This window comes from Rhinopithecus bieti, unplaced genomic scaffold (assembly GCF_001698545.2).
Source record: "Rhinopithecus bieti isolate Rb0 unplaced genomic scaffold, ASM169854v2 scaffold_3040, whole genome shotgun sequence".
NCBI classification, from domain to species: Eukaryota; Metazoa; Chordata; class Mammalia; order Primates; family Cercopithecidae; genus Rhinopithecus; species Rhinopithecus bieti.
The window spans coordinates 9,402,779-9,423,583 of record NW_016804657.1 but is presented as its reverse complement, the minus strand read 5'-3'; the positions used below and the strand labels follow the sequence as shown (position 1 = coordinate 9,423,583).

The 20,805-nt window shown below is 39.5% G+C and overlaps 1 protein-coding gene across 2 annotated transcripts in view; it reads left to right on the top strand.

Annotated features, from left to right (window-relative positions):
- Positions 1-20,805, top strand: part of TBX15 (T-box transcription factor 15) — a 105,649-nt gene that overhangs the window by 69,234 nt on the left and 15,610 nt on the right. For both annotated transcript variants that reach the window (XM_017869835.1, XM_017869836.1), the window contains exons 6-7: positions 5,362-5,426; positions 20,383-20,480. In XM_017869835.1, coding sequence (XP_017725324.1) covers positions 5,362-5,426; positions 20,383-20,480 — 163 coding nt within the window. The remainder of the gene's footprint in view (positions 1-5,361; positions 5,427-20,382; positions 20,481-20,805) is intronic.

Below are 20,805 nucleotides of genomic sequence, written 5' to 3'. Positions count from 1 at the left end.
TTTCATGGAATATGTTATGCTTTTCTTTCCCCATTTTCCATTCCTTCCTTCCATCCTTGCTTACTGACCAATACTCTTAGGGCTGCTAGCATACTGAAGTTATTATTACTATTATTTGCTCTCTATGTGCCAATTTGGCAAACCTATGGCAGAGAGAAAGGTGCAGCATGCCCAGAATCTCTTCATGGGGAATAAAGTGGTAGATGTGGGAATAAAGGTGACTCAACACTTCATGCTTTTTCGTAGAAGAATCTGACGCCAACACATCCTCACGGAATTAGCAAGAAATTTCCATTGCAAAGCCTTTGTCTTCTCTAAGGGAAAAGAATGCTGAACGTTGATTTTGTTTTCAAACAGGAAACTAGATTTCAAAAGACATGGCCTTGTTCTCCCCAGGTAACACAGTCTTATTTCTTGATGAGAATTGGCTACATGAACCAGATAGGAAGTCGGAAACCACATCCAGGTTTGTGCGAGCAAATCCAGTAGGATTTCTGAGCCCCTCATTATAGTCTAAACTAGAGAGCTGTTTTGCTGGCTCAAATCAGTGTGGAATTTTTTCATATGGGCTAAGGTTTTTTGTTTTGTTTTGTTTTCCCCCCTATGGAAAACCTTTCAAGCAATATAGTATGAAATAAAAATAACGAAGAGTGTTAATAAGAGAAGGCCCTTTCAGCCTTGGTACTGTAAAACCATACTCAGGATATTCAAGTTTCATTTCCTTTTCAGGTTGTGCTATTTATGTCTGCCTGGTGCACTGTGAAGTATACCTCATTTATTAACTGCCTCCGTGTTACTAGGCAAGAAGTCTGTGACAATGATTAACATTAATGGTGGCAAGTCGGCAACCACCCCCTTATGTGCCTCAGTGTTCTATAATTCAAACTATACAAATTAGTATAAGGTTATGGAAATAAAATCTGTAAAGTAAAATGCTTTTACAACCTCTGTATTTTCCCTCTCTTCTCATTATCATTGGGCCAAGTTTGGACATGTAGACTAGTAGACTTGTTTTAGTCACACAGGAGGTTACCAATAGACCTTGTTCTCTTAGTATAGGATTTTTGTCTCTAATGCCTCTAGTGAAAGCAAATAGAATCAAGAGCATTGTTTGGTCTAGATTCTCTAAAACTTATCATGGTTTTGGGATTCTTGATCCCTAGCTCTCAAATCATCATTTATTCATTCACTCGCTCATTGAATAAATATTCATTGAACATGTCACACTAGGTTCTGCTTAATTAAATGGTATACAAAATAGACATGGTTCCTACCTTTGGTCCAGGGGGAGTTACATTTAATAAACATGTAAATACAAAAATGCATGTGTAATTACCAATTGGGCTAAGTGCAAAGATGGAATTTAAAAGGGTGCAGTTAAGAAGAGTAGCAGAATTATCCTATTTTGGAGAGATGATCAGAGATCTCTCTCAGGAGATAACATTTTGACTGAGACTTAGGACAAGGACTCACGTATGTGCAAATAGAGAAATGAGCATTTCAAATCTGGTTGTAGTGCAAATGTGAGTAGTCTGAACACAGAAAGAGCTTGGCACAATCCAGCACTGGGAGCATCTCAGTCTGGCTGAGTTGCTCAGTCTGCCCTGAGCCTGTGGATCAAGGCAGGGGAGTGTGAATGGGTTGGAGAGGCAGGCCAGAGTAAGGGCCTGCTGGCTCTGCAAGGCTGGGCAAGGAATTTGAATTAAATTCTGAGTGGCAGTGGCCACTAAAGAGAATGACATGGTCCAGTTACATGTTAACAAAGACCAATTGGGGTGCTGGGTAAAGAAGAGGTTGTACAGGGACGAGAATGGAAGAAAGGAGTTCAGTTCTAATGGCACATAGAATAATAGTTCAGTCAAGAGATGATGACATGGGCTAAAGTTTCTGGAATATGTGTCATTCTTTCCCACTTTGATATTCATGCTTACATAGGGCCTTTCTTTAAAAAAAATTTAAATTAAATTTTATTTTAAGTTCCAGGATACATATGCAGGATGTGCAGGTTTGTTTCATAGCTAAACGTGTGCCATGGTAGTTTGCTGCACCTATCAACCCATCACCTAGGTAGTAAGCACCACATGTATTAGCTATTTATCCTGATGCTCTTCCTCTTCCACTCCCTGACAGGCCTCAGTGTGTATTGTTCCCTTCCCTGTGTCTATGTGTTCTCATCATTCAGCTCCCACTTATAAGAGAGAACATGTGGTGTTTGGTTTTCTGTTCCTATATTCATTTGCTCAGGATATTGACTTCCAGCTCCATCCATGTTCCTTCCAAGGACATGATCTCATTCCTTTTTATGGCTGTGTAGTATTCCATGATGTATATATATTACATTTTCTTTATCCAGTCTATTATTGATGGACATTTTGATTGATTCCACATCTTTGTTATTGTGAATAGTGCTACAGTGAACATACACATGCATATATCTTTATAATAGAATGATTTTTATTTATTTGGGTATGTACCCGGTAATGAGATTGCTGGGTTAAATGCTACTTCTGGTTCTAGGTATTTGAGGAATCGCCACACTGTCTTCCACAATGATTGAACTAATTTGCATTTCCACTGACAGTGAAAAGTGTTCCTATTTCTCCACAGCCTTGCCAGCATCTGTTGTTTCTTGATTTTTATTTATTTTTATTTTTTATTTCTTTATTCTTTTTTTTTTGGAGGCAGAGTCTCGTGCTGTCATCCAGGCTGGAGTGCAGTGGTGCAATCTCAGTTCACTATAGCCCCCACCTCCTGGGTTCAAGCAATTCTCCTGCCCCAGCCTCCCAAGTAACTGGGGCTACGTGTGCACGCCACCATGCCTAGCTAATTTTTTGTATTTTAAAGTAGAGATGGGGTTTCAGTATGTTTCCCAGGCTGGTCTCAAACTCCTGAGCTCAGGCAATCCACCTGCCTCAGCCTCCCAAAGTATGAGGATTACAGGCATGAGCCACCATGCTTGGCCTCTTGACTTTTTAATAATCACCATTTCTGACTGGCGTGAGATGGTATCTCATTGTGTTGACTTGCATTTGTCTAATGATCAGTGGAGTTGAATTTTTTTTCATGTGTTTGTTGGCCACATAAATGTCTTCTTTTGAGAAGTGTCTGATCATATCATGTGTTACAGAGTGCCTTTCTTAAGAAATGCTTCCTTTGTTCCTTTTCCTTCTCTTGTGTTTTCATTAAAATCCTACACATCTTTCAAGGCCTGGCTCACATGTTGTCTCTAACATGAAACCCCAGAGCCCTTCAACATGGAGTAATTCCTACTTCGTCTAAGCTCTTAGCCTACTTTGCCTTTATTGTGAACTTTATGACCTTCTTTTTTATATTGTAATTGTTAGTGCACGTCTGCTTCTTTCTTCTAGATTATAAGCTCCTTGAGGAAAAATGGGTGACACATAGCTATACACTGGCTGTATACCACTCTGTCACCTGTGTTGCTTGTCACACGGCTTTGCACACAGAAGGCACTTGATAAAAAATGATAAGTGGCACAACCATGCTCTTCATAAAGCTCTCTAATTCTCACATTAAAAGCTTTAAAACAAGTGTACAGATACTGTTTTTTCTAACATTTGAGGCATTTGCTATTAAATTTCCATGCATACCCATTGGCCTGGGATCCAATGAGCTGTGGGAAATATATTTTCAACCATTTCTCCCAGGCCCATGAAGTTGAGTGCTGTTATATTTACAGGGGTCTGTGGAGACCCCCAAAACATGGCATCACAGTCATGTGTCAGAAATCCCTATCATAAATGAGTTGGACAGGATAAACCAACTTGAAAGAGAAAATAAAATATTATAACCCCAACTTGAAAAGAAAATATGGTGCATGGTTTATTGCTGTGGATTATGGAGGAAGAAAACTGATTTTAAGTCAACACAGAAAAGCAGTGACACTCTTTAAACTCAATACAGTATTCACATGGCAGACACTCAACTTTAGAAAGTCAAACCTTTAGGGTCCTGCTCTGGTCTATAAAATACATGCAAAATTGCTTTGCTACATTATTAGTGCTGCATAATTAGTGTGCAATTTTAAAGGCAAGGAATATTTAGGGAGAAGAATAACTTTGAAGCCTTGAAGACTCTTTCAAGTCAGAGTCTGGTCGTCAGAATCTCACATTGCTTTAAAAGACCTTTAAAGACTGCGGTCTTGGGAAATTCCACTCCGATAAAATGAGGTGAAAGAGAACTAGGAAAGATTTGCAATGTAGGAAACAACTTTAGCTGTCTTAGTGATAAGTTCTGCAATTATCAAAAATATGAAGATGATCTTAAATAATGAGATTCCCTTATTTCTAGAATCACCTTGCACTGAGAGTGCCTTCCTTCTTTCCTGAGCTCCCTAGCACCTATCCCTAAGTCTCCATTGCTTGAATGTAGTGAGTCATTAACAATTGGTGCAGACACAAAGGTACCAAGGCTGAAAGTGGAAACACTAGAGTACATATGGAATATGTTGTTCAGGCTTATTCTAGTGTACAGGCATGAGGGCAATGTATACAACCATGGCAGGGGTTGCCAGAACTAAGATAAGATGCAATGGATGGGGACTTATGTGTTGAGTGGAGGTTGAACCACATGGCCCCTGAGGACCAAGCTGGTGACACAATTGGATGTGCTAGGTTGGTCAGCCTTATGAAACTGTCTCTTTATTTCTGATTTGCTTGTGATTCTTGGAGACTGGATGACATGTACTGCATCCTGTCCCGTTCAGTCTCACATTGTAGATTTTCCTTTGGGTAAGACCCTGGCAAAACTCTGCTTTTTCTGTCCTTTACATGAACATTTCAGGTCATTAAATGAATAATTTCTAGTGGTAGGAAAGGCATGCCTTCAGTGAAATGGCAAATGCAGTCAATTTTTGGGGTCTTTCAGGCTGAGGCAGATTGTCTGGTGGTCTGATTGCACCTAACTGAGTTGACTGAGTCCATTATTAATTATTAACTCACTTGCACATAATTTGTTAACTAATTCATTCAACAAGCATTTTTTAAGTGCCTCCTGTGTGTCATGTACCATGGATATGACCATTGACCAGTTTTCCATTTCAATATCTGTCTAGGCAAGTGATTTATCACCACTTTGGGGCAAGGAAGGTGAGTAGAAGAGAGTTTATAGAGTCACATACTGGGCAAACTTTAGTTTTTATAGAGAAGTGAGTCAGGTGGGTCAGACATCTGTGTGCCAGGCCAAGTTCTATATCCAGCTTCAAATTAAATCTCAAGCTGAAAGGAAATTAAGTAAAAGCAACAGCTGTTATTAAAAAAGTGATTTTTGTAATTTTCTAGGAGTACTAAAAAAGAAATCAGTTAATATAAAAGCAATTCATACTTATTTGTTTGTTTCTAGATTACCAGATTAAAAATTGACCGAAACCCTTTTGCTAAAGGATTCAGAGATTCTGGGAGAAACAGGTAAGAATCACCGGGGAAGAGGCGCTTCTTTTCTATGTGACATTACTTCCCTCACATCCTGCTGATGGCTGATGGCTCCTGCTTTTTAGAAAACACCTGTATGCTCCGCCACTGTGTACACTTCAGCAAAGAGAAATGGATAGCTAACATAAGAATCAAATTCTTTGTTGCATAGCCTAAATCACCACATCAGATCCCTCATGCTGTTTTCTTCCCTGTATCATATTTAGTAACTGAGTCACTTAAAACAAGTTTTATGGTAATTTATTATCATTAAAAGATTGCCATTTTTTCTCTGATAAGTATTTGTAAGTGGCTTCAGCACCTGCAGTGATATCTCATCTATTTTGCATTACTGGGAAACGAGGAGTTGTAGAAAAGTAACATTTTTTTCAGAAAATTACTCCCTTAAGAGCTAAAATAGTGTGAAAAAAAATGTAACTGCTTTTCTCCTGGGAAATAATTCCAAAATATATCAGATGCTTCCTGCTTTAGAAAAGAGAGTTTATAGAACCCCCCTTTCTTGATGACTTAGCCTCAGTCATTATAACTAGGTTATTATATAGTGAATCTCTTAAGAATTGCTGAAGTTTATAGGACTATTTGCTCCTGCTATTTAATGTTCTTACAAACTGTGTCATTTCTCTGGATGATACTTCTTTCCATTCTCTAAATTCTTTCTCACTCCTCCTATATAAAATTAAAAGCTGTTACCTATGGAAAGTTAGGAGAGAATCAAAATGGGTAGGGAAACCAGCTGTATCTAAGATTATTCAATCAGAAAATTTCATCTTATATAGACAATATTGAATTCACAAATGTGACCCATCTGTCTCATAAAGTGCGTAGGCTTTGCAATGACTGTTTAATAGATTATTTCCCCATAATTTGAGGGCGTTTATTTACATTCAAATGACAGATTACCAGGAGTTATCTTCGGTATTCTCTCTGTAAGAGTTTTCAAATCAACCAAAAACTTTTATTTAAAACCATTTTGTGAAATGTGCAGTGCATTATATTAGAATCCAGATTTATGCTAAAAATCAGTTATGGCAATCATTTTCTTTACAAAATGATTTATGAATCACTTCTCTACTAAACGTATGTATATTTAAAATATATTTAGATTTGAATAAAATTGTATTTACCTCAGAATTTTAAAAAATTATATGCACTGAGAAAAGTAAAAATCACTTAAACTTCCAGCTTGTGAATGACAAAATTGAGCAATATATTTTTGATCAAGCAACTACTAGTTAGTGGTAGAGCACAGTAGAACTCAGGCATGTGGACTATATGCCAAATGCTTTTTCCTTTCGATCATTCGTTGTTTATAACAAGACAGAGGCCCTCATTTTCAAAATTTAGCCAGTGAGGAATGAATACCTATTACTTTCATTTCAGATGACCTGTCCTCTTCCATCCCATTAGCTTATTTTACATGTCCAGGTCAGCAGAATGTGCTTGCAAGTCATTTCCTATTGCCTTTTTTCCAAGGTGTTCTGCACTGTGGGCTAACTGAAGACCTTGTTAGTGATAAGGAGATCAAAAATAGAAGCTGGCTTTTTGTAAAGAAGCCTCTAGATCTGTCTTGGTGATTCTTTGGGGCAGGACTTTCATGACAGGCTATTTCTGGAGGCAGGCCGTGGTATGTAAGGGCTTTTAAGACCTTTAGCTTGGAGTACATGGATAGATTTTTCAGGGGTTTCAGATATTGTAGGTAAAGTTGTGTTTGGATGAATAGATACACATTTTTCCTGGAGAGAGGTCTATATCTTTCTTCAGATTTTCAAAAAAGTCTTAAAGTTAAGAATTTCTGCTCTAGATACAACTTTCTCTCTCTCTTAAGGGTTCCAGCCTACTGGTGTTAGTTATTAAACTTCTTCTTTCTTTTTCCTTCCTTCTATATCTCCAACAGCATTTAGTATTTGCTTATTTTATTCTTGGCACTTGAAATATTTTATTTTCTTTGCTTTTTTTCTCCCATTTGAGTCCATGTTTTTCAGAGTTTTTGTTCATTTTTCTAAAGTTGAATTTGATTTCTAAATAAGTACTTTCCTATGAGCAGTCACCCATTCCTTGGAAACTGCCATCTGAATGTACTTTGACCATTTGTTGTCTGCACTGCAAAGGCATCAAGAAATATGTAGGTCAATTGTTGATAAATGCGAAGAAGAAAAATAAATCAGATTAAGAGGTAGAGTGAGAGGTGGAGACATTTTTACAGGGTGAATAGGGTTGGTGTCTCTGATAAGATGCCATGAATGTTGCAAAAGAAGCTGCCAGCTATGTACTCTGGGGCAGCGGAAACAGCGAGTGCAAAGACAGATGTGTGCCAGGCATGTCTATGATACATCAAGGAGGCCCTGTGACTACAAAGCATGACCCCTGCCTGCCCAGGAACATGACTGAGCATCATGAGAATAAAGGTGCTGAGGCATGATTTATAACAGAAAAGTAGGCTAGATAAGCTAGTGTTGAACCAGCATTAGATCTATGTTGTAGGAAATAGAGCCACTCTTTAACTTTGAGAATTAGACTGTTGTATCTTGAAGGATTTGCTGTTGGCTAGGAATTGTGATGACATCTCAGGTCAAGTGCTGAGGCCCTCATTCCTCTACTGGCCTGAAGGCTGGTGACTGTCTTACTGCTCAGGGCGGACAGTTATGTGTGTGTCCTTCCTAATGAGCTCTATTCTCTCTAAGGGCTCCAGGAAAGCAGAACTATGGATCCTCATTAGCCCATTTCCCTGCATTATTTATTTATTCTTTTCTGATAGCATGGGAATTCTTCATTATGTTCCATCAAAATCTGAGGGCTACTTTAAGTACTATCAGAAATCTTATCAGTTAACTTACTGTGTTCCAGACCTTTAATTATGTTTTCTCTAATCTTGAAAACAACTCGTATTTTACAAATGAAACAATTGAGGCTCAGAGAGGTTGGGCAGTTTTCCTACTGTCACATAGTAAAGCTGGAACAGGTGTTAAAGCCGACTCTGCCTGACTTCAAAGCCTGAATGCTTTGTGCTTTATCATGCTAACAGTTTACACTTGGCTTATTTTATCTTCAACAGATATTGAGAACAGAATCCCAACTCTAAAAGGCAGAATCCTACCTCTTAATCTGTGTAAAAACACTATTCAAGTCACCTAGAACCTTTGCTTTTCCAAGCAACACAAACTGTATATTCTTAGTTTGTCTTCATAGCCTACTCCCCGTGACTTCATTATCAACTTTATCCCCGTGTAAATAAGTGTTTTCCTAGTAGACAATGGGAAGCCAGCCTGACCTTCCCTAGCAGATGAAACTATGATATAATGACATTGAAGTCATGTGTCTCATGATGGGGCAAGGATGAATTACTAAAGATAGAAGCCATTTTTGTCCTTTAACATTCTGGAAAACTGGATTAAAATAAATTGTTAAGGCAAGTAAGGAGGTCCTTGTATTTTTCTCTTTAAATATCTCAAAATTACCTGATAATCACACTTTAATTCTCACTGGCTACCCACAGGATCTGATGAGGGTAACAATTATTAATGCCACTTTGTAGGTGGGAAATATTGATAGATAAGGATATAGAGAATTATTTGCAAATCTTCTGGGAACTTGTGGTTCTGCACCAGAATCAGGACCCAGTTCACCACCTTCCATCCAGCACCTCATCTATTGCCCTTCTGTGGTAAAAAAAAAATTCTAATTTTTAAATTTTAAATCTAAGATCTTCCCCATGCATTTTAGACATCAAGTGACTCATGCAGAGGAGCATGGTTGATGAGTTGCGTATAAATGTACCCAAAACATACGGATTGTATTTCCTTTAAAACACATGGGCTTAAAATTATGGGGAAAGTGCTTGTCCAATGTTTTTTGGTTTTGCAGAACACAAAACATTTGTGGAAGACTTTGGAGTTACAGAGTTTGCCAAACCTCAAACCAAAACATGTTCAGGTTTGTCAATCTCAATACATTCTAGTACAATCCAGAGGCTCAAGAAAGGAGGAATGAGAGGAAAGATGGGGAGGACGCAGCCACCCACAACACTCTCCTCAAATGCCTGTGAGAGTCTCTCTCAGCCCATAAGCCTCTCACACTCAGAACCATCTGAGTGTGGCCCCCTGGCTGACAGCTATGTCCTCTGAAGTATAGAAAAGAGTGCTTAAAGGGACCTGTGGCTGAGCATACTAGCTTCCCATTTTTCATATGTTGATGTAAAGAGACAGCCAGCCAGGTGCGGTCGCTCATGTCTGTAATCCCAGCACTTTGGGAGGCCGAGGCGGGTGGATCACTTGGGGTCAGGAGTTTGAGACTAGCCTGGCCAACCTGGTGAAACCCCGTCTCTAGTAAAAATACAAAAATTAGACGGGCATGGTGGCGTGTGCCTGTGATCCCAGCTACTAGGGGTGCTGAGACAGGAGGATCGCTTGAACCTGGGAGGTGGAGGTTGCAGTGAGCTGAGATCATGCCACTGCACTTCAGCCTGGGCAACAGAGCGAGACTCTGTCTCAAAGAAGAAAACAACAACAACCACCACCACAACAAAAACAAACCAGGGATATCCACGGAGAAGTCCTCCTGGCTTCTAGCCCCATCACCTTCTCATTCCTCTAAATGGGAACCAGATCTGATTGGTGAGTTTGGAAGAAGGAACCCCCTAGATTCTTGCCTGCTTACCTGCAGAACATACATTCCCAGCTGTCTTTCCATTATGTGGAAAGTCTAGCAGAGGAGGCCTACATTTCTGGGGCATCGGCTTATTTCAGGGGAGTTCTAGCCAGCTCATTCAGCCTTCTCACCTATGCCACAACCCCCAAACACCTTTATCTACAGTGAAAATGGTATTCTGGTCTCCATGGCATTAGGCTCCTGTGCCTTCCACAGAATAGATTCTGAGCTTGGGTGAAACAAGAGGTGATAGTCATTGGACTGTGTAAGACCCCAGTGGGAGCCCCAGTGAGTTCACGTTCCAGCCCTGTGGTGCCACCGTCATTAGAGCCTGTTGTAGTTCTCCCTGCTCCTTTAGGAAGTGTCAGGTGAGAAGCATGGGAAGGTCTCCACCCTTCAGACTTGACTTATGGAACTGCTACTTTCCATTACCAAGTAATTAAGCCCCTGATGAGAAGTCTTCACTGGGAGCATGTATGCATGTGTATGTGTGTGAATGTTGAGTGTGTGTGTGTGTAAGTAAACCTGTATATGTGTGAGTGTGTGTCTATGTGTGTTTGTATAAGTATTGTAAGTATTCGTATATGTGTGAATATGTGTGTGAGTGTGTGCATGTATAAGTATACCTGTATATGACTGTGTGTGTGTGTGTGTGCGTGAGAGAGAGAGAGAGAGAGAGAGAGAGGAGTGAGTGTATGTGTGTGTTCACATTGTGGGGAAGAATAGCAGATGGCCATTTTTTCTGGAGTGAAATCACTGACAGATTTTGCTTCCAGGCATTGTCTCTGCAATGGGAGGGAAATTGTTTTTTTATTTTTTTCTAAGTTGTTTCTACTTCTAGATTTCTTAGAAATTGTGTGGCCTGAATCTGGCTTTCAGTGTGTGTGTGGGAGGAGAGCAGTGTTCACCTGTTATCAGGCCTATAGCTCTCAGACACAATATCCAGGGTTGCCTCTGGGAGACTTCTCCTACTGGAGGAGACAGTAACACTTGCCCATTTTCAGGAAAAAATAGCTTTTCTCAGCTTAAGTTTTTTTTTTTTTTTTTTTTTTTGGTCTTGTGCTCTGTGTTCCTGGTCTCTCCCCTCTACTAGAATATAAGCTCCTGGAAGACTGGGACTGTACCTATTCCAGGTTTCTGTTCTTGTATTTTTTTTTTTCATGGTGCCAGGAATACGAATAAAATAATAATTTTTCAATTAGCTTCAAAACAGTGAAAAGGTGTTGATGAGTGGCACAGCATATAAAAACCAGGAGCATTAGAGAGAGAAAGCCCTGTCCCAACCAGGGGGAAATCAGGTAGAGCAGCAGTGAGGAGCTAGTTTTGAATACCACATAAGGAGGGAAGAAAGAGCAAATCTCTAAAGAGGCTTAGCTTAAAAATTAATGACAATTTTGATGAAAGTCAGAGACTGATTGCTGCTGGTAAGACATTGATTTAGCCTAACTGCAGATTAGACACACACACCCTTGAGGCCCTCTGATCTGGCTCTAGATAGCTGGGGCATGTCTGTGTGTTCTGGCTCCCTGGAGAAGGATACCTAGCAATTTTCAGTGCCTGCGAGCTTCAGAAAAAAAGTGGTTCCCAGAGACTGAGTTAAAGCAAAATGAGGTTTGGTTGAGAAAGGCCATGCAGTAGTGAACCAAGAGGTAAAATTATGTCTTTGAGGATGGCCACCCCAATGGGGAACCTGCACCAAGGAGAAGACAAAGATCCTGAAGCTGAAGAGGAGCAAGAGTCTTTGCGCTGGGTCTAATTTTCGAGAAGCACCCCTGGGAAGTGCATGTGCAAGCATACCTGGAGAGTCCACTGTGCTCAGCTAGAGGGAGCATGACAACTCTCAAGACCCTGCACATGAAAGACATAACCAAAGAAGTGGAAAGAAAGAGACTTTGCATCTTTCATCCCACATCTGATGTGAAAGCTTTGTCCTTGATAGGGTGGCTGCCAAGATTTTACAGAAAGCACAAGTCAGCTTGGGAAATTTTATATAATTCTCAGGGACTTCCTTCAAAGCAAACACATATGTAAAAATAAGATGATTAAGATTGTGGTCTGTCTGGTTAGTGAAAGGTTCTATGAACTTGTCTTAAACGTGCTATGGAGTGAAAGACTCTGGGATTTCCTCTGACGGAGCCTTCATCCTGTCTGTGACCTTGGGTTTTACCTTTACTCCTAGCCTCCATTGCATCTAGTACAGCTGCAGGCAGGACTGTCCCATCTGACACAGTTTCCTCCAGATACTTCCAGCTGGCACGACACCCCAAAGCCACTGCTGTTGGTCCCACGATAGGGCCCAAGTGGAATGGTCCTTCTCTAGCCCAGGGAAATGGTACAACTTCTTAGGAGTGTATGTTTTTCTCTTTGAAATCCACCGTTGGAGGCCTCAGCCAGAACACTCAAATTCTATAACTTAGAACCTATCAGAAAGGAGTCAGTGGCAGGCTCTGTATCAAAAGGAAGTTTTTTTTTTATGGGTAAGTAGTTTTAATGCATTGCCCCTCACTGAAGAAACAATAGAGCTTGCAGGATGAGGCACCAGAAGACATCTGAGTCTGAGCTTATATTCTTAGAGTGTTTGCAGCCAGCAGTGCTGTTTGCTGGGAATGTGGCTGGTGGCTATCCTTCTTGGTGTCTAGTGTCCTTTTACATAACGTGTCAGAGGATGCTGATCTAAAAATGGAGCCACTCATTGCATTACGGGAATGGATATATTTGCTCACTGAAAAAGGATGTTTAATGAGGTTGATACTTAACCTGAGAGAAATAATTTCTCTCTAATGGTGGTAGAGAAAATATTTGGGAGCAAAGAACTTTCCCGTGACCACCTCTTCAGCAGCTGCTGTCCCATGGCCATGTTTATAAAGAACCACCTCTCTTGGGCACAAATAGGAGTCCCCTGTTGGAGGGCCAGCCCCTCCTCACAACATCCAATAATAGAAGGTGGAATGTAAGGTGAGGAATCAAAGTGCCTAATATTAACAGGAGGAAAAGAAGAGACAAGGAAAAGTCGGCTAGAAATTAATCCCAGGGCCAGCTTGTTTTTGCTGAAATCTGAGACAACTTGTCTTTGGGGGTGGGAGGAGAAAGGGTATACAGAGGATCTCAGTTAAAATTTGCTGATAGAGTTCTCTATTATACCAAGTAACTCAAATCTTATCTATACCTTTATCTGTTAAGTTAAACATAAAAAATACTGTATTTATAGGTCAAAAATGGCAAAATGCTAGCAATTTCATACAGTTTAACCTCATATATTTATTTTTAGCCATTCAAATAATAAGTATACAAACAACAGTAATAATTAGTTCATAGAGTATCTGTGGTCCAAATTGTCCATTTTAATCTCCAAGTTGATGATGTCAATGCACCATTTCCCATTTTACTGATGGTAAGACTGAACACGATGAGGTATTAGCTTTCAGAATTTGTAAATCCAGCTAATGACAGCCTACAGAGAATGATTTAACTCTCTTCTGCTAGGCATAGCTTGCTCGTCAACAGAAATTGTATCTTTGTCCACCTCTGGCTCCCTGTCACTCCTGAAGGCTCACATGGTGAGCTTAGAGTCAGTAAACTGACCACTTGTCTTTAATTCAACCAGCATGATATCTCAAGTGTCTACCTTACTTTCAATTTCTATATTTTCATTTGGTTTCCTTAAAGCCATTGGGTATATTTTTCCAGCCAATCTCTTTCTGCTCTTTCCTGGCAATCTTACCAGCCCCCACAAATTTTGCATACCCTTTTGTTATCCCTGGCATGGGTGCCTTTTTCCATTTAGCAGATCTAAGGAAGCAATAAGTGCTGGACACTCCATCAGGTACTACCACATCTACAGTTCAAGATAGCTGTCCCTGTGCTGGATTCTGGCAGATGATCCAGCTGCACTCCTGCTTTTCATGCAGGCCGTAGCTGTTTATCATATTCCTTGGCTTGTGGTCTTTTAGCCAGTACTTAACATTTTTTTCTGCCTTATTTGTTCTCCCTCCCTTGTCGTGAGCCTTTTCCACCATTGTCCTCCTGGCTGTGTGAACTTGCCAGAGAAAATTGGCAATCATTTTGTTATATGTGGCTTTTGCCCAGGGATGGTGTCATCGAACAGAGGGACGTCTTTTTAATGGCCAACATATTGGAGTCTGAAATATCTGCAAGATAATGAGGCCTACAGGGACTTGAGGGACACGTTTTTGTTTCTTTGAGAAGACAATGAAAAATGGAATTAGGTACCGTATAGCTCCCTCCACATTTAATCCAGAGCCAGATGGCTGACAGAACTTTGGATTTCAGTGAAGTAAGAATATATTCTTCTATTATAGGTCACAATCTGAGCAGAATGGTTGGAATTCTTTCACTTGAGTTAGACCAATGGTCCTCAAACTTTCATTATGTTTTCTCTCTTGTTTTGATACATTTTGTCTTTAATCAGTCTGCATTTTTAAAATCACAGTTAGGAGGAAGTATTATGACTATCTCCATTTTATAGATAGGCAGACTTAGAAATGAAGAGGTTATATAACTTGGCCAAGGTTGCACTAATAGTCAGCAGGGTTGCAGTTTGAAGCCAGGTAATCTAGCCTCAGAGCCTGTGCTCTTAACCGTGATGCTAATTTGTCCCTTATGTGATTTTAGCATCACTGAATTAAAGTTAGACAATTTCAGCAAAATGCAAAGAAACTTAATATTCTAGTTAACCAATTTTGTGTGATCATGGGTTATTACTACACTTCTTGAGTCAGTGAAAACTGTTTATGGACTGCCATTGCTACTGATTCATATGCCAAGGGAGGACAGGGTTCTCAAGTTGGGAATCACTTGGTAAGGAATAATTTTAACTCAACTCCAGGCATCTGTCCATTGGACACTTGTTCTCCCAAGCCATTGCAAGGCACATTAATGACAGCTACTTCCTCATGTAGATATACTTATGGTACTATTTAATGCCAAGTTTTGAATGATGGTTAGGTTTTTAGTCAATTTGCACACTTCTGCTGGATATTTTAGATATTTTAGAATATCCCTGGACAATAAAATTCCTGAGTAATCTGGCTATTTTGATCTGAGTAATTCTATTTCAGATCCAGTGAAGAAGGAAGTATGGAAGGTTTGGCCTTACCTCAACCAAGCAAGAAAATCTATGAATGTTGAGATGTGATAATTATATCTGAAGGAACAGTATATTCTAGTTATATGTCCTTTCAAATACTAGAAGGGAAAATAAAGGGTATCAGAGGCATAGCACCACCCATGGGATAAAATCTAAGCACCTAACATGGAATAAATGTTCATGATGTCTACTGCCCCTCTCCCATTCTGTACCCTAGGCTCCAGCCACCCTGAACTATGTCCTCAAAACATGCCTTCTCTTGCATACCTCCAAGTCTTTGCACATACTGTTAAGTCTACTAGAAAAACTTTTCCTGCCTCTTTTCTGGATGGAAAATGGCTGAGTACCCCTTAATAGTAAGCTTAAATAACTGGCCTTTTGTGGAATCTTCCTCGAGTTTTTCAGGTGTATTAAGTGATTCTTGCTCAATACTCCATGGCATCTTGGCGTACGTGTCTTCAGTGTAACATTTACTGCATAGTTGAGAAAGTAGTCATTTATATCTTGTTCCTTTTTTTAAAAAAACAAGACAGTTGTAAAGAGTAGAGACCCTGTGTCTTTTCTGTCTTTACATTTCCTGAACTTAGCATATAAGTATTTTTTTCTGGTTGGATAACTCTTTTATTACTTCAAGACCTCTGTCTCAGTAGGCTTCCTTTAGTCTTTTTCTATCTTCTACTGAGGGATGACCAATGGCCTTATCAACCCGTAGCATATGTTCCCTTTGTTACCAGTGTCACCAGCAAATAGTATGTGGAAGAGTAAAAATTAAGGAAGTCAGAACTAAAGAGAAAATAAAGGAAAAATTAAAAAGCAACTCCCTATCTCAAGACAAATGAAAAGCAGAAATATGTATTGGAGTGCTACCAAGTAGGGTCATGAAAGTTATTATAATTATTGTCATACTTATCAAATATTTGTTGAACTTTGAAGGAATGATCCTGCCATCTTTTTTGGACTGAAAACGTTGGAAGGATTTTTTTTTTCTGTAGTCTATTTTTCCAAATAAATTGATTTCAAGGCATCATCAATTTGCAAAAGAGGTCCTTGGCTTGCTTTCTTTTCTTCCTCTTTCCCCTTCTCTTCAGCACATTCTGTTGGCTTGGCCAGTGAGCAGCCTGAAAAGCCTAAAGAGAAGAGGCCTGGAAACCAGAGAGGTGATTATAGCCAAAGCACTGAACAAAGGTGGTTTTGATACGGGCTGTGTTGTCACTGGAGCTAACAGGGAAAAATGAGCAAGAGGGGGACACTTGCCAATTTGACTCTCTCTGATTGGAAATCTCAGAGATGACATCAGGTCTCTGGTGTTCAGCAGACCTGAGAGGCTCACCATGTGGAACATGTTAATGGCATACCATTACCTACGACTGCTTTTTTCACCTGTTTGACAATGAATTCACTTTTAAAAACTTGGAGATACAATTTTACAAAACTAGGGTAAAATGATGACAAATGAGTAAACAATATGTAGCACAGGGTAAATCTTGACTAGACATCCAACTGGCTGAAGGTGTTAATAGGTGGTTGGCAAGAACTCTTGTAAGAAAAGGTGGGGGGTGAAATGACTTGCCCCTGCGAGGGAACTCAGACTCTGCTGAAGCTCAGAAGTTCTATGACTGGAATGGAAAAAATACAATGAAAATGCAAACCTCTCTGAGCCCGAAGTTAATAAAGGCACAATCACAATAAGCAATAGAAACAATTCCCAAATCTCTAATACTGGAGGATCTTTTCTGTCTTCAGAGACTTTATTTTACACCGAGTTCTGTTCCTAAGTTTTAGACTTAGAAAAGTGAATGCTTGTTAAAGTGTAAGAATGACTCAGCAATAAAGCATCAATTCCTCTACTTATTAATTCAATGCATATCATTTGAGATCTTACCCTGTAACCAGCACCGTGCTAGAAAACTGGGCATAGAAGAACATGGGACCCAAGCCCTTGAGATGCGAACATACTAGTGGTGGAGAGAGGTGAATTGTTTAATCTTGGCATGGCACTACACCAAATATTGGTATATAGAACTAGTACCTTCTAATAATTAGATCTATCCAATGAAGCATAATAGGGTTGAGTACAAATAAAAGAGGTGGAATATGGTAAATGAATAGGATTAGTTTTTCTAAAAAGCAATACACACTGAATACATAAATAAAATCAATAATATAAATCTATGAGACCAGTATTATTCTCCGTAGGATAGTACGTATTATAAGATCATTTCTATTATAGAATAATTTATATAGATATGCTATGTAGGATATATTTATGAGACATAGATCCACTGTGGATTAATAAGATGGTTAGGCATGTGTGGTCTTAGCCATTATTTTTTTGGGAGCCATAACCCTTCCCACACAATTCCACAACCAAATTGATCCTTGTGTGACAGACCCCTGGATGGATTACATATGTGTCCATATGTGGCATGTTGTACATTATGTTCTTTAGCTAAGGAAGGTCTCCCTGCTGAGGATGTGGCGGGTGGACTCCTTGTGGGAAATGCCTGTCCTCTTACTATTTACTTATTGGTAATGGAACCAGAGGGTGAAAGTTATATCAGATCTATCAAAAAACTGAAAATTTTCCTGGGGATATATATATACCAACAGAGGTGGATAACCATCCAAGATGATATCATAAGAGGTATAGTAGATGACATCCAAGATTCTTCCCAGATTTAAAATCTGTGCTTTTACAACTCAGTTTTTTTAGTTGGATTTTAGATTTGAATTAATGAATAAATGATCACTATTCTATATAGAGTTAACTGCTTAAATAAAATAAAACTATTAACACTTTTGTCACAGTCTTCTTGCCTATTATGAAAATGAAACTGCTGTGGTTTGAACATGTTCCCCCAAGTTTATATGTTTCAAACTTAATCTGCAATACAACAGTATTGAGAGCTGGGACCTGTAAGAGGTGATTAGGTTCTGAGAGCTGTGCTCCATGAATGGCTAATTAACACAAGAGTGATGAAAGAATGAGTTTGGACCCTTTCTCTTTTGCTCTTGCCCTCTCTTGACCTTCCATCTTTCACCATGTATGACTCAGCACAAAGGCCCCTACCAAGTGCCAGCACTATGCTCTTGGACTTCTCAGCCTCCAGAACTGTGAGCCAAATAAATTTTATTGTTTATAAATTACCTAGTGTATGGTAGGTTATAGCATCACAAAATGAACTAGGATAGAAAATGAAGTTCGTTTTCTATTTATTCAACAAATAAAACATTGGCAGTGTATCAGTATATTACTGCAATTTCATAGTCTTCTAGCACTTTATTATGAACTGGGAAGGGACTGTTCTTTGTCCTTGAGCTAATATTTTGTCCTCATCATCAGTACATGTTCCTGGGAAGAATGAACTAGGAGGTGGAACAATAAAGACCCTGCCATTTTCAGTGAGCCTCCTGTGCCATTAAAGGGAATCCTAAGATATTCTGGTGGGTGGCCAACATTCCAAAACAAAGCAGTAAGACCTAAGCCTGGCCTATCTATTTCTTCTATCCATCCAGGCTCAGTGTGGCTTTATCTGCCTATCCCCTTATTATTCTGAACTCCCTAATTGCCTGGGCTCTTTCTCTCCACAAATAGTTTCATGTACTGTATCAACATTAACGTAGAGTGACTATGTGGAGATGTCTCCTATTCCTACTTCTAACAGATTAACAGCTAATAAACACCGTGCAACACTCTCTTGTCTGAATCTCTTCTTAAAATACAGAGTTTGGTTTGCCAACATTGGTGTATTTAAAGCCTCCAAGATTCCAGGGAAGACTTTAGAAAGTTAACTGTGCAAGTGAGGCCTGTTCAGAGAGGAAATTTTCCAACACAAAGAGTCAATCAGTGTATCAACAGTTCTTCTGAGAAGAACCTCAGGGTTTCCTATAGTTGTTGATAAGTAAAGGATATTTGTTCTCACCTAAAATAAAATGTCTTTATTCTTGTTATGTAAGGCTGAAGAGAACTCTGGAAATACATTACCAAGAAAGAAGCACAGCCAGCAGAAGTTTCATCTCAAAAGGGAAAGCTAATCCATTTCAGGAAGGGACGCCATACCACCCACCTTCCACTGACTTTGCAATGAAAAGATTTATGCCATCTGCTCTTTCCCATTCTCCTCCCACCTTTCTCACAGGTCCCACACTTCTCCTCCCTCTATTTAGTTAAGTGAAGCAGTTTTTTTAAAAAGAAAAATCAGTAATTAGAAGCTGTGTTCAAAGCTTCAAACAAAGCCCCAGCTGATATTTTGTTTTGAGGGTATGGATATCAGCAAGAATATGTCTGAGATAACCTCAATAATCATGTGAAAATGATGTATATCAACACTTGCATATGTATTAGAGACATAGTTAATTGAAGGGTAAAAAGACAGTATACACATAGTCCAATTTGTGGAATTTCCGATATAAATGAACCAGGAGCCTTGAAGGAATGTACTTGTAAAATACTAGATACTTCCTGAACTCGGACAGTTTGTGATGACCAAAGACCAGACTGATTATTAGGTTACTAAAATGCAGATGAATATTTAGAGAAATGTATTAGTCTTTTTGCCTGAGCCATAATTTCTGAGACCAAGCCCTTTCTTTATCTTCAGGTAGGTGTTTCTTACTACAGCAGAAACCCAACTCTATTTCATTGCTTACCCCTCCTTTTATTTCTGTTGCCCTACTCATCTCTGTTGATTTAAGAAGGCTTTAAAACCACAGCAGTTTGACGGTTCCATTCATTCTGTACATACCCAAGGTGAGGAGCTGACTCTCAGTCAGGCTGTGTCAGTGCACTGTGGTAATGATGCCGACATTGTTCTGTGCTAGAGAAACAGTCAGTGTTACTTTCTGCACAACTGTACACATGATATTAGTGGCCTTAACCTTTAACACTTACCATGCTTTTTTTTCCCTGCAGACCAAGCCTCCTTTAAAGGAGGGTCAGAATAAAATTCCATCATAGTTGTAGATTTGCTTGCAAATTATCTGAATTGGGTTAATTTGTTATTTCCCCTGCAGTCCAGTATTATTGTACCTTGAGTTTTTTCACCCTAATTTACCCTGATGGTGGTAGATCTTAGTACTTGTTTTTATTACCTGTTTAACAGTCCACCTCTGGGTCTTTGAAAAGTCATTGCATTTCTTGAGATTATTTATGACTTCCCTTGCTGGCTTTTCTCTCGTCAGAACTGGACTTGAAGCCATCATGGAGACTTATGCATTCTGGAGACCTCCTGTGCGCACGCTCACCTTTGAAGACTTCACCACCATGCAGAAGCAGCAAGGTAAAGCCCTGGAGCAAGGCCTCTGCTTAGTGACAGGGCCAGGGACAGAGTGGGGAGCTCAACTGAATATAGCACATCTGGCCTCAGGCCAAGATATGGGTTATACCAATTCTCCTGGAATGGAGAGAACTCAGGAGCTCTGTAAATAACCAAAGCATCACCACTTGGGTAAACAAGCTGGGTCCAAAGGCAGCATTTCATCTGGCACTCAAAATGCTCTCACCCTTCCTGAGAGTGCAATTATATATTTATAATATCATCATTATATGATATATTATTATGATAATGATGATATTATTATTAATATTGCTAGGCATTCACATAT